A 14419-nucleotide genomic window follows, 5' to 3' on the forward strand; every position below is an offset into this window, starting at 1 on the left:
AACAACAACAACAACAACAGCTAAAAAGTGCAGCCAATTAATTCTGTGCAACATTCGCTTCCGCCAGGCGCCTTTTGAAGTTGCCACAAAAAAAAAAAAAAACACATACATATATAAATATATAGAAAATTCGAGAGCTGGCGAAACATCTTCATTTTCTGCAAATCTGCAGCGTTTCGTCGCCAGCGCAAAACGATAAATAAAATGCCAAAAGCAGCCTCCAAAGATCTTGTGACAGCAGCAAATGCAACAGCAACAACAAATGCAACAAAGTAGCTGCAACTGAGGCCAACAAAAATGTACATTTTCCCCCATTTAATGCCAAGAGTTGCAACAACAACAACAATTGCAGTTAGCATTCGCTCAGTCAACACATCCGGGATAGGCATATCAATAAATATCCCTATATATATATAGACATATAGATATATTACAATAACAAAAATTGTTCAGTTTTGGCGCGCTTTTCGCTTGACTATCTTTTGGGCACATTAGCTATGACATTTGCATAACGTATCGATAGTTTCACTAATCGATACATTTAAATGATTTAACATTTCCATATAACAAAGGTCATAAGATATCCTAACAAGAGTTACGTCATTTTTTAAATTTATCGATAAATGCACAAATCGATAAACAAAAATGTTCATTTGCTGCGACAGCTGTGATTTTTCTAATTTATCGATAAACTATTATAATTATTATGCATTTTTTTTTCAAATTTTATCGATTTTCAAATTTTATTATTATAAATGCAATTATCGATAAATGTAAATGCTTTCAATTAACTGTGACAGCCATGCAGTTTTGCATATTTATCGATAAATGCGCAAATCGATTAATTTTAAATAATTTACTAAATAATTCCCAATAACAACAGTTAGCATAGCCTGACTTTATGTAGCTTCCATGATTGATCGATAAATGGTTTAATCGATAAATTTAAGTTATCGATTATTGTTGATGAATTGTATTTAGCGCCCAGTTTTCTCTCTTATACCCTGTATTTTTTTTGTTGATTTTGTTTTTGTTGCATAATCAGCTGCAAGAAAATGTTAACAAGCGTCGCGCAACAAAAATCTACATTCAAATTGTTGTTGTTTCTGCCTAGTTAAATGCACAAATTACAACGACCTCCCCTCCCTCTCTAACCCTCCCCGCCCGCTTTGACTAGTTGGCCAAAACAATGCAAAAATTATGCAGCGCATTTGTTTCTCTCGTTGTTGTTGTTGTTTTTCACTGTGTCGCAGCAAAAGAAAAGAAAACAAAAGGAAAATAAACAAACAAGGAAATAAAAGTTTTTCCCAAAACAAGAAGAAGAAGAAGAAATTAGGTGAATGGAGCCAAAGTTGCAGCTGCTTCTCTCTTGCTGTTGCTGTTGCTGTTGACAAGTTGGAAAATGGAAAAACAGAAAAAGAAAAACGAGAAAAGGAAAAACGAGAAGTCAACACGAAGCAGCCGCCTCTTAGTAACTGCAATCAGAGATTAGCCAATGGAAAACAGATGAAAAATAATAAAATTAAGAAAATATCAGAATGGGCAAAGCCGAAGCTTGAATACCCTTGCGAACAGGCATGGAAGATTACATGGATAAAAATGTATACAAAATATCAATTTATATACATAAAATACACATTATAACTAACTTATATATATATATAGATATCTAACTTATATATATATATATGTTCCCAATCTTTAGTCCGATAACTCACATATTCGTATTTATGGAATTGTATATTTTTTGTTGTTTTTAGAGGGTATCTATCTGTCGATATTTCGCTTAATTGATTTATAAATTGATACAATTCAAAAAAATCTATATATATAATTTATATAGTTAGAATATCTGTAAAAATCTGGATCCAAGCAAAGATTCGAGCAAAAAGTATTAAAAATAAAAAAGTTTTGACTTTCGAGAATTCAAAACTAAATTTAATTTAATATTAAATAAAGTATTATTTTTTTGTAATTTTCTTATAAAGATGCCCATTTTTATTGCACATTCAAAAACTGCTTAACGAGTGTTTACTGTACAGGTAAAGTCACATAAGCGATGACGGTTTCATCATGCCCCATTTTGGGTTAGGGTATCAATGAAATTGAATGCATTGGCTTTTGTTGTTGCATTTTATCAGCCGAATTTCATCGCTGGCTGCCGCTTTTACCCAATTTCCAAGCGAATTGTTTTTCTTTTTGGAAAATTTATGTAATTTTCCTTTTTCTTTTTGTTTTCCCATTTTTTTGTTCAAGTAGGTAGCCTTTTGTGTGTCATTTGTTTAAATTGACAGCACAATTAGCGCAAAGTTTTAACAACAGGACACAAGTGAGAAAGAGAGAGAGCGAAAGAAAGAGAAAAAGAGAGAGGGAGACAACAACAATCCAAAAGTTTAACTCAAGTTGAAGCTCACGTCAAATGTTGAATGCATTTAATTAGTTGATTTATATTAACTAAAATTTTGTGCATGAATTTTATTTTTTTGTTTTTTTCTGATTAAATGCGCGCGAAAATGTGAAAATGAAATTTTCTTTTAGCATTTTTACAGGTTGGGAACAGTATTGGGTACAGTTTATACTCACTCAGTTAAGAAAGCGTATTAGGCTTGTGCTTACCTGCAATTGAAAGAAATTAAAGAAATGACAATTAGTTTTAAAGTTTAGAAAAACCACACAAAATATAAGATTTTAATTATTTAAATAATAACGTAAGCGCGCGCAAACTGCTTGCGCACTGCTTGAGCGCACTTGTGTGGCTGCTTGCCAGAGTGGTTCGTGTCTATACTTAATTGCCCATTGTACAGCAAGCAGAGCAATTTTACTTAGCTAAGGCGCACTTGTTTAGCTAAGTCATGCAACAATTTCCCTCCAGCCGAAATTGTGTGGGAATTTTGTAAACTATCTGCACACATTCAAAACAATTTCCCAAAAAATGTTCGAGAATATTTGGTACATTTGCCCAGAGCGTGGGGGAATCTCGCAAGCTGAGCGCATACACTTGGTAAAATTGCCTTTCTACTTTTAGGGAAATTTGTGGATGGACCGCACATATATTAAACAAATTCCCAAAGAGGGTATGGGAATTTTACAGACACCGCTTATATTTTCGTTACAATATTCACAAAACTGCGTGGGAATTTCGCAAGTTGAGCGTACAATAGTGTAGGAAATTTCGCCGGATATATGTATAACAATTGTCTCAAAACTGTGTGGGAATTTTAAAAACTAAGCAACTTGCTGCAGCTGCTAAACTGTGGATAAACTTAACGAAGTGTGGCTGTCAAACTATGCGGTTATTCAGAGCTAAGACAAGCACCTAAAATACTAAAACTGAATTGAATGGGAATTTTAAGGAACAAAATGAAAACTATAAAAACTCGTTTTTATTTAAATTAAAAAAATTAGATAAAATATGACAGAAAATAAATTGAAAAAAAAAAATTGAAATAAAAACTAAAATAAAAAAATAATTAAATTATTATTGCTTTTTTAGTTAAGTTTAAATTTCGTTTAATTAATGCGCCAATAATTTGGCTTTCATTTAAATTCGAAATTAACTAAAAATTCTTGCTCTGATTTTAGATTAGTAGAGCAGCAAAAACCACAAGAAAAAAAGCCCGCAACGCAATAAAAAATGTGTTTACAGTTTTTTTTACACGTTTTACCTTTTGTTTTGCTTCGCTGTCCCCCCCTCTCTATCGCTCTCTCTTTCTCTCTGTGTGTGTGTGTGTGTTTTCTTATGGCCTTTTAAGCGCAACGAAAAATGGCAACAAATACAAAAATGGCGATAATGTGCAATGCGCGCAGTCAATCAATAACAAAAAAAAAAGAAGAGAGCAGCAGAAAACAAAAGATGGGCAGCTTGGCAGAGCGGGCAGAAGAAGAGAGAAGGAGAAGCGAAACAAAACAAACGACAACAAAAAACAAAACGCTTCAAGCTAAATGCAATTAGACACAGCGAGCGCGAGCGAGACGGGGCGAACGATTCATTCACGTGTGTAAAAGCTTGTAAGCGAGCTGATAAGAAGCAGAGCGAGAGCGCGCGCGTTCTAACTGTTGATCTGCGAGAGTGGGAGAGCGCGATTGATGGAGATGGAGGTGGAGAGAAGGGGCGCGCGCGCGCGCGCTTTGGAGAGTTATCAACATGCTGAGCATTGACATTTTGTTATTGTTGCTGTTGTTGTTGTTGTTGTTGTTGTTGTTTTATAATATATATAAAAATAGCAATTTGCGCACTATTTTTAAATGTTTTGAAAATTGTTTGATTTTTCACGTTTCACGTTTTACGTTTTACGTTTGTTTTCGTTTTTGCTTCCTTTTCGCATTGGCATCGTGACCGTCGCCTTGTCTCAATTTGTTGCTATTATAGTTGTTGCTGTCAATCAATGAAACAAATTAACAACAACAAATCAAATAACAACAACAACAACAACAAAATGCAAAACAAAACAGTCGCAAAAGCCAAGCGAAACAGACAGACAGAGAGAGAGAGAGCCAGAGAGAGAGTAAAGGCAGCTGCGTGTGTGTGTGTGTGTGTGGCTGTACCTAGGCATACTATGTCTGTGTGTGTGTGTGTGTGTGCATGGACACCCACGCCCCGTGTTATCGTCACGGCAATTTAAGCGCCCTGGCGCCAAGTGTTCAACGGACGACGACAAAGTTCTTCAATTCTTCGTGCATATGCCGTAATATACCCTAACAAAAGGGGGTGTGCATCTATAGGGTAGTTGCATTACCTCAAAGAAATTTGTAAGTAATGCAACGCTGATTGTGCATCGATATATCGATATATCGATTTCTTATCGATTTCATTTTTGATGAGAGAACTTATGATTTCTTCAGATACTTTATCATAGATAATGTCACAGTAAATTATAGACAAAAGTGGTTGAATCAGTGTACAAATCGATAGGCTATATGATTTATCGATCAACAAGTCGATAGTTCGATAAAATCGGTCATTAATCCAAACTTTTAAAACTTGCAAGAAACATGTATAAATCGCTTTACAATTAATTTTCCATATTACACATCTTTAACAAAATCCCGATGTTTGATATATCGACAACGAAATCGATATATTTTATCGATAGGCTCGTCGAATGCTTGAAACTAGCAAGAGAAATGTACAAATCGATTCAAATTCCGATAAACAGAATATGACATTTAGCAAATGTAATCTATTTATTCATTCATTCAACGAATCAAAAATATATTTAAATAAAGTTCGATTAATCGAAAAAATGTTCATAGATTTTCTCAAGGAACAACTTGTTATTAACATACTTAGAAATATATACAGGGTATGCTTTCTGTCATGCTCTCTCTTCGAAAACTGCAACAGACTTAGTTGTCTTATGTTATCAAGCGTGCATTGCCAGAAGGCCTTCAGAATTCAAGTACACTCGACAAAAGAAAACCTTATATAGTCTATGTCTACATAGTTGGGTCCGAATGTCGCACAGTGGGCATTCCAGCTAAGACAGGGCATAATCGATGGGGCCTGCACTTGTATAATCGGCAACGATAAGAGCCCAAAAACTTTAGGAAGTCAACTAAATAAGGTGACAAGTCTCAATTCTAGTTAAATCATTCGACAAAAACATTAAAAAAAGGCAACCTGTTTCCACGCAAAGTCCGGAAAGATTTGCGATAAATGAAAAAATAAAGGAAAAATAAAAACAAAATATCGACAAACATAAAATGCGAAATGTTGCCACAATTAAGGAAAAACTGGATGCTAGTTGAGGCTGTAAGATTAAATCATTTTCCATATATAAAATAAAATTCTACAAAATCGTTTTACGATCTTGCGAATTCGAACCAACAAATTTCCGACGACCTCCGTTACCCGCCCCGCCCCTCTCCCTCCATTCGAGGAAAACTTGTGATCACAAATTGCATTCTCTATCTTTTCTAGTTTTCCTCCTTTTTCCTCCTCTTTTTTTTGTATGTAGTTAGCGATTTGATTTATTGCGAATTGCATCGCTTGCAAATTGGCTTTGGCGCGAGTCACCCTGTGCGGAAGCCGCTGCAGCGCCCCCTGGCGCTGGCCAAGAGCAGCGCATTCGCGTTTTTGGCAATGGCAAATGAAATATACGATCAAAACAAAAAGTGCTGGGAAGGCTGTGTATAGCGAGCATTTAGATAAACTAGACGAATGTGAAATGCCTTGCCTGGATAAGCAATCGATAGTTATCGATAAATGTTAAACACAACTATATTCTGATCTGTTCGAGGGGATATGTATGGGGAGTATGGATTAGCTAGACGACTGTGGAAGGCCTTGCCTAGACAAACAATCGATAGTTATCGCTTTTGCTTATTATAAAATTGGCAATCGATAATTATCGATATTTATTGTAATGCTGTTTATAAGCGATAGTTATACATTTTTCATTAAAATGCTGGTATCGATTACTTTAAACTAGCAATAACTATTAAGGCTCGATAATTATCGATTTGTATTTAATATAACTATTTGCCAATCTGCTCGGAGGGATATGAATAGAGCATATAGATTGGGCAGAAGAGTATTAAAAATCCTTGCCTAGACTAACTTGTTTGATAAACAAGCAAAGCTTTAAGCTGATCGATATGCACTTGTGTTGTTATCGATAACTATCGATTGCAATTGATGGGTTAATATGCAGAGCGTTGTTTATTAACGATAACAATTGCTTGCAAAATCGATAACTGCATTTATCGTTAAATTTAGTTTATGCTAAGATCCCGCATTATCAATATACCCCTCGGCAGCATTTGTAGGGCATATGCCAAGCGACTAAAGCGAAGATCGCTGCATGCAAAAATTTCGCTTAATTTACATTTTTTTGTTGTTATTGTTTTTTTTATTTTGTATTTGTATTTGTTGTTGTCAGTCGCTTGCGTCTTCTTAATTTTCTGCGGCGCTTGACGTTTAACAAAATTTTTTATTTATTTCAATTTTAATATTTCTTAATGTTTGCTTTCTTTCTGTGTGTGTGTGTGTGTGTGTGTGTGTGTGTGTGTGGGCGTGACAAATGCATATGCCTGTATCAATTTGGCACAACAACAACAACAACAACAATTATCATTAGGCAAAGTAAATATAAATGAATTGTTGATTTTGGCGCGTGAAGAAAATTAATGCGAAATTAATGGAGCGTCAAGGCGCCGTCGCCGTTGCATTTCAATTAGCAATTAATTAATTAGTTTGCCGAGAGTTGAGCACAAAAAAAAAAAAACCAAATTCAATTAAACTCAAAACAAAAAACTCAAATGCAATCGTCACAGTTAAAAGCTGGCTGCTATGCGACGCAGCTTAAATTACATTTGCTGCAGTCCGCCCACAAATGCTGATTAAGTCTCCAATTTGTGTCTGTGTGCGTGTGTGTGTGTGTGTGTGTGTGTGTGTGGATGCCATGTGGGCGTTGTCAGCCACCGCCGGCAACGGCCAAAAACCGACAACAACAACAACAAAACAGCTGTTGCGGCTTAGCTCGCACAGCTGCGCCGCGCTGCCGGCGTCTGCGTCAGCTGAGTCGCCACAATCCCCCCCCACACACACACACACACACACACGAAAGGTAGCCAAACAAAGGCTGCGTGCAGTGCGAGCGAGAGGCAAAGACTTTTTGCATGGAGTTTTTGTATAAATGGTTGGCAAACCGTATGGGAGAGGGGCAGTTGCAGGAGGGGACTTTGGCTGTTGGGTGAGGTTAGGTTTGCCACTCATGAGTGCGCGGCTCGCCGCTGATGACTAATAAACGGCAACAAAATAAAAGACTCGAACAAACAATAACAACAAACAGAGACCATAATAAAACCGGCAAAATAGCTTCAAATGGCAGACAAAGAAAAAACCGGCTTCAACTATATATGTATGGCACACACGCACGCACACACATATGCAGCATTTTATACACATAAATATGAGTGTGTGCATATGTTAAGGCAAGCAGTATAATGATCTCTAGCTGTGTGAGAGAGAGAGAGAGAGAGAGAGAGAGAGAGGGAGAGAGAGCGCGAAAGGAGCGCATCAAGAAATGAGAAGCGCAAAGTGAGGCGAATTATTGAAATACGATTGCAGCTCTATACATTTATAAAATATGTAAAATATATATGTCTATATTCTGATACATCAACTCAAGTTTCGCTTGTCTATAAAAACGAATGCTACATATATATTTCTTGATCTCAATCCAAACAAACGGCATAATGTGATCGCAACAACAATTGCAAGAACGAAGTCAACGAAATGAGAAGCGCATAGAGAGGAGGCTAGTTGAAATAATATTCTTGCACACACGTATATATATATATATATATGAGTATATCCGTATATATTTATATATATAAATCTATATTTCTATATATTTATACACAACCTGGTTTCTGTATATAACTTCGAGCTTCAATTGATATATCCCCTATATGGGATATAATGCTACATACATTTGTTTGATTTCAAGGAAGAAATGTGTGAAGGAACGTATTGAGAAATGAGAAGCGCAAAGAGAGGCGCCCAATTGAAATATTTATATTTACCATATTAAGTACGCCTGCAGCACTCTATATATCCGATCTACAAAATATATCTATATACCTACTCACAATCTCTTGTACATAAGCTCAAGCTTTTAATAAATTATTCTTAAAATACTCGCAAGCAGCAATTGCTTTAATAATTAACAATCGAACAAGATCTTTCCATTTAGTCGCGCAGACTTTGACAAACATTTCCGACAACAGCCGGAAGTCTTGACAATACAAAAATAATTAAAAATATTGGCCAAATATTTGAGAAAGTTTCTGTCTCTCTCTCTCTCTCGGAATATTCGCGACTGTTTTATCGGTGGCAGCCAAGAAATTATTGGCAACTTCCAGTCACAACTGACATGCGGTAGGAAGTGCGGGGGCGTTGCCTTTGTGGGCGGCATTCCATAAACGCCTCCATAAAGAAATTCCCAACGTATACGTATTAACTTTGGCAGGCGAAAAATTACCCATTAATTATTTATGCCGAAAATTTATGACGTTCATTACACTGACTGCTGCCCCTTGTCCTGCTTTCGGCTTGACATTCTGGCTAATTATCTCATGTATTTCGAGAACTCGCCCCCTTTGATATTGTTATTTGTGAATTCAACAGATTTTGAGCTGAGTTTAAAGCTCAAATGCCCAACTGATGCTAGGGAAAGTAATCCATTATTCTATATAAAATCAAGACTTCAATAATTGAATACAATATTTTGCACTGTATTTTAAGATCTTTACCGAAAAGAGAAGGATCCAATACGTTGAATATGTTTAAGGAAGCTTAGTATTTCACTTTGCACATGCGGTTGTTGTCAGTGTTGTGCAAGTTGTGGTTTCAGGTGTGGTGCACGGGGTTGTTGGGGGAGTGGTGCATGTTGTTGTTTTTGGTGTGGTGCAAATGGTTGTTGTTGGTGTCGTGCAAGTCGTTGTTGTTGTTGTTGGTTTAGTAGTTGTCGTTGTAGTTGTTGTTTTAGTAGTGGTTGTTGTTGTGGTAGTAGTTGTAGTGGTGGTTGTCGGTGTGGTGCATGTGGTTGTTGTGGTAGTAGTTGTTGTTGTAGTTGTGGTAGTTGTAGTTTTGGTGGTAGTTGTAGTTGTGGTGGTTGTTGTCGTAGTGGTTGTTGTCGTGGTGGTTGTTGTTGTGGTGCAAGTGGTTGTTGTGGGTGTGGTGCAGGTTGTTGTTGTAGTTGTGGTGGTTGTTGTTGTAGTGGTTGTTGTCGTGGTGGTTGTTGTTGTGGTGCAAGTGGTTGTTGTGGGTGTGGTGCAGGTTGTTGTTGTAGTTGTGGTGGTTGTTGTAGTAGTTGTCGTTGTTGTAGTAGTGGTTGTTGTAGTGGTTGTTGTTGTAGTAGTGGTTGTTGTTGTGGTGCAAGTGGTTGTTGTGGGTGTGGTGCAGGTTGTGGTTGTTGTAGTAGTGGTTGTTGTAGTAGTGGTTGTTGTAGTGGTGGTTGTTGTCGTAGTGGTTGTTGTTGTTGTGCAAGTGGTTGTTGTGGGTGTGGTGCAGGTTGTTGTTGTAGTTGTGGTGGTTGTTGTAGTAGTTGTTGTTGTTGTAGTAGTGGTTGTTGTTGTGGTGCAAGTGGTTGTTGTTGGTGTGGTGCAAGTGGTTGTTGTAGCAGTAGTTGCCTTTGTAGTGGTTGTTGTTGTTGTAGTTGTTTTAGTAGTAGTCGTAGTGCTTGTCGTTGTTGTTGGTGTCGTGCAAGTGGTTGTTGACGCTGTAGTGCTGCTGCACGTCGTGGTAGTTGGCGAAGTACAAATTGTGCTTGTGGTTTCTTCACACGGTGGTGTGGTGGTGTCGCAAGGTGCTGCTGTCACCGCACTGCCGCCAATAGCTTTCGTGTCTGACAACTGCAACACCTCGCTACAGCCCGTATTATAGTTGACACATTGCTGGCTCTTAGAGTCAAAGAATCGGGCACAGGCCTTCTGCACTGCGACACCACCAACGCACTCGTAGTACGCCGAACAGCTGCCTGGCTGCAAGGCGCGGAAGCCATTCGGCTTATTGGTGCAGACAACGCGACGGTAGAGATCGTTGCTAGCCGAGGATCTAATATTGGCGGCTCCGGTGGCGACAATCAGCAGGGACAAGGAGGCCAGCAGGACTGCAGAGAGAGTACTGTAAAGGTAAGCTTGTGTCGACAAGAATATTCCAAGAATAGGTACCGTAATGTGCTCTCATCTTGAGTGTGGTGCGAATTCAATTGGGCTAATGACAGCTCAGAGGGTGGCACGCACTTTTATATGCTAGCCGCTGTGCCTCTGTCCTGGCCTTATCGAAAACTTTTCAATTAGTTAGTGGTTTTCGTTGTCAACTATATGTCGGGATGCTGTGTGTGTGCGGTCAGATCCTTTTGAAGTCTTTGCGTATCTTATCGCCACGCAGCGCATCGAACAAGCTCAAGTTCCTTCTCCCATTTAAATTATGAATAAAGAAAATCAAGCAATTAAATTCGAGGCTGGCAAACTCTGCTAAAGTCAATTCAGATTCTACGAAACTTGAAGAAAGTTTCAGAAGAAAACTTCCGATTATTTCCAATTGCAACATATATATAAGTATATTTTTAGAGGAAGGCAGAAGGACAATGACCTGTGGCGAGTGACACGGAAATGCCTGAATGCCCTAAAGGCAAACCGAAATGTGAGTCAGTTGAATCGCTTTAAATGAAGGAAACGCCGAATTGATTATGGTTTGAGATAATCAATAGCTCGGTTAACTGCCCGGCCACACGAATGTCCACTTAAATTCGCATAAATGCCCAGAGAGCCCGCCTGCTGCTAGACAAACTAATATGCTTAATGAATTAACAAACAGTCTCGAGTCTCGAGTCTCTGTCCTCTCGTAATTAGGTGCGAATATACATAATGCATTATGACGATTCGCCTCCTTCATTGTCCAGCTCCAATTTTGGGACCAAGTGCATTTTGTCACGCACATTCTGCACCACCCGCACCTGAACCCGATGCCACCTGCCACCTGCCACCTGCCTCGGGACTGTCGCCGTTGCGCTTATTAACTTTTCGCACACTTGTGGCTTTTCGCATAACAGACTGCAAAATGCAGCTAATGAGCGTAAAGTCGCTCGATTTCAGTCTCAAAAGCTATCGGAATCAAATTCTGAGCACAGTTAAAAGTGTATTTCGACACAGTTTCAATTAGCTTTTACTCTAAGGTTTCACGTGTCGAAGGGTATTATTTCTGGAAATTCTAGTAAGTAGATTGTTTGGTGGCAAAAGTTGGAATATTATGAAAAGGCTTTTTAACAGAATCAAAGATACAATTGCATATGCTTAATTATATATTGAGAAACTGAATTATATTCAAGCCAAAGATTCGTGATTTAAGGAAAAATTCCATCAAAAATAATACAGATTTCTGTAGGTTTATTTGAACTAAAATATATATCACATTTATGTCTGAACTATTAAAAGCATTTTGACTTAACTTTTGCTGAGAAAAATGTAAATTAAATTGTTCTTTTAGATTCCCCAATAAATGCATGTTCCTGTTCCCTGTTCCACTGTCAACATTTCTTACATTTTTTGCGAATGTGAATGTGTGTGGCTTATATTTTCACATTTCCACAAAATGTTGATATTGTCCCGAAAGTAATAAATCAAATGACACTTGCTAATGGAATCACAGAATGTCAAGTATGTATAGTAGAATCGGGCTATATGTAAACTTTGAATAGGCTTTTCCCTTAGCTAGACAGACACATTTATATACATTTATATATTTTTCAATATTTTTAAAGTAAAGTAAACTCTCACCTTAAACTGAATCAATGTGTGTACAAAGTAGATTTTATTTCCTTTGGCTCAGCTTAAAGTTTCGTTTAAGCCCGCGGCGTTTTTTTTTTTTATGGCGATTTTTATTATTTGCAGCTTTTGCCCCCGCGCGGCGACACCGAGGCGGACGCCCACGTAACCCCTTTGGCTGTGGCTGAACTGAGGCGCTAATGAAAGAAAGGCGTTTTCCGATTTTTCCAGCAGTCCCCTCTCTCTCCCCCCCTCCCCCGCTCCCTTCAGCCCCTTGGCGCGATCTTTACAGGCCAATACGGCAACTTTCACGTTCACCTGGCGTTTGTTTTTGCTTTTCACTCAGTTTTAACGCTTTTAGCGCCATTTGACATTCTCCCATTTGCCCATTTCTCATTTTCCGTTTTCCATTTTCCATTTTGGCCCGTCTGCTGCATTTTATTGATTTTCATTTCTCGTCACTTTTTCCCAGCGACGAGTACAACTTGCGTTCGCAAGCCCATAATCAACTTTTCCTTCTGCAATCGGTTTGTTTGCACATCCGATAATAAGTTTTTCGCTGTCAAGGTCGTTCTATGGCAGCGAACCCGCCCGGCTAAGCCCGGGCAAACAACACAATTCATAGCTCACTTAGTTCCCCCCCTCCCCCTGTAAAAACACCACATACCTACTGTCAGTCAAAAGGGAGTATTGCAAACTAGTTTTTTTTAAAGCTAAAATGTGTACATTTCTTTTAGAGCCCATCCTTAAATAGAACCAAAGGAAAATGTTTCAAAATTTGTTTTCATTTTTCAAGCAATGCAAAAACTTTTAATTTGTAAATTATCTACATCGCTTAAAAAGTTCCCGAACTTGGAAACATTTCCTCGTATTCGTATGAAACTTCTTAGAAAAGGAAATTGCAATATCATAATATATGGCCTTATATATAAAAAAATTATATAAATTTTTAAATATTCTATCACATCTACATTTAAAAATGGCATCAAACATGATAATCGCTGAAATAGTTCTCGAGTTATCGCAGTTTTTAGTTTAGGAATTGCCGGAACTTTGGAACTTGGGACATTTCCTTGAAATAATTCGCAAAAAATAGGGATTTTTATTTTTTGAATATTAGAATATCCCAAGATATCAACAATGTATTAAAAATAAGTTCTAAAAAACCTAGGAACCCAAGAGTTTGCTGCAGAAACCTCTAGGAATAAAGGTTTCAATCCCTAGAACAAAGTTCAAAGGGAATTAAATTGAAATCCAAAATTAATAAAGAGAATAAACGTGGTTATAATTGTTATTTCCGCATTAAATAACACGAGTTGGGGCTGTTTGTGGGGCAGAAAGTTGTTGTGCCCCAACAATCATGCCACAAGTAGTTCCGTTTGTTGGTTCGATTTTTGGCGTTCGCTGGGTTTGAACCGAATACCAAAAACGTGTCGTCTAAATAAATAACAAATTAAGTTTGACATGCAAAAAACGAAAAGTTGTTCGTGCACGATATATCGATGGGGCCAAATTAAACAAGGCGAAAATCTCTCTATCTATATATTCAACTTAAATATAAATAAATGGACAAAAGTACTTTTAATTCGGCCATAAAGCAGTTGGGCCAAAACGAATTAAACGCCAATTCTGCCGCATTCAATTTCCATATAAAATACCCAAGGTTACGGTCAATGGGGAGAGACTAGCACAAAAGCCAATTTAGTTCTAAAGCCAAGTACTCGGCCCGTTGTCCGTTGCCAAAAGGCCAACAGGCTGTCGGAGGTGCCAGACCCCCCCCCGGAAATGAGTGGGCCCCAACAACTGGCCGAAAGGAAATGCCATCCAATGAATTTCCATTTAACATTTCGAGTGGAGCCTATGAAAGGGTCGACGAAAAGGCAAAACCGCAGGCCGAAAATCTACAGGAATATGCGATAAAAGGGTTCAAAGACCATAAGAAAAGTTAATATATATTTAAAGGATTAAATGAAAAAACTCTTTAAGCCTGCAGAAGTATTAACTAACTGGCAAAAAATAGAAACCCCCTTTCCACTTGTAGATATATTCATTAGCTAATACAAATTAAAAATAATCAAATATATATATATATTTATTTTTAAGATATATATGTTGTCTTTTTAAAATATAAAAGAGAGAGAATTTA

General features: G+C 37.6%; 1 protein-coding gene across 11 annotated transcripts in view; it reads right to left on the reverse strand.

Annotated features, from left to right (window-relative positions):
* bun (TSC22 domain family member bunched) overlaps window positions 1-14419 on the reverse strand; it is a 156817-nt gene that overhangs the window by 113496 nt on the left and 28902 nt on the right. Inside the window, exon 3 of one of the 11 annotated variants that reach the window (XM_032438840.2) lies at window positions 2598-2616. The exons of the other annotated variants lie outside the window; for them this stretch is intronic. Within the exon in view, the coding sequence (XP_032294731.1) occupies window positions 2613-2616 (4 nt within the window). The 3' untranslated portion in view covers window positions 2598-2612. Of the gene's footprint in view, window positions 1-2597; window positions 2617-14419 lie in introns of those variants that run through there. 11 annotated transcript variants of the gene reach the window in all.

The sequence above is a fragment of the Drosophila virilis genome, chromosome 4 (assembly GCF_030788295.1).
Source record: "Drosophila virilis strain 15010-1051.87 chromosome 4, Dvir_AGI_RSII-ME, whole genome shotgun sequence".
NCBI classification, from domain to species: domain Eukaryota; kingdom Metazoa; phylum Arthropoda; class Insecta; order Diptera; family Drosophilidae; genus Drosophila; species Drosophila virilis.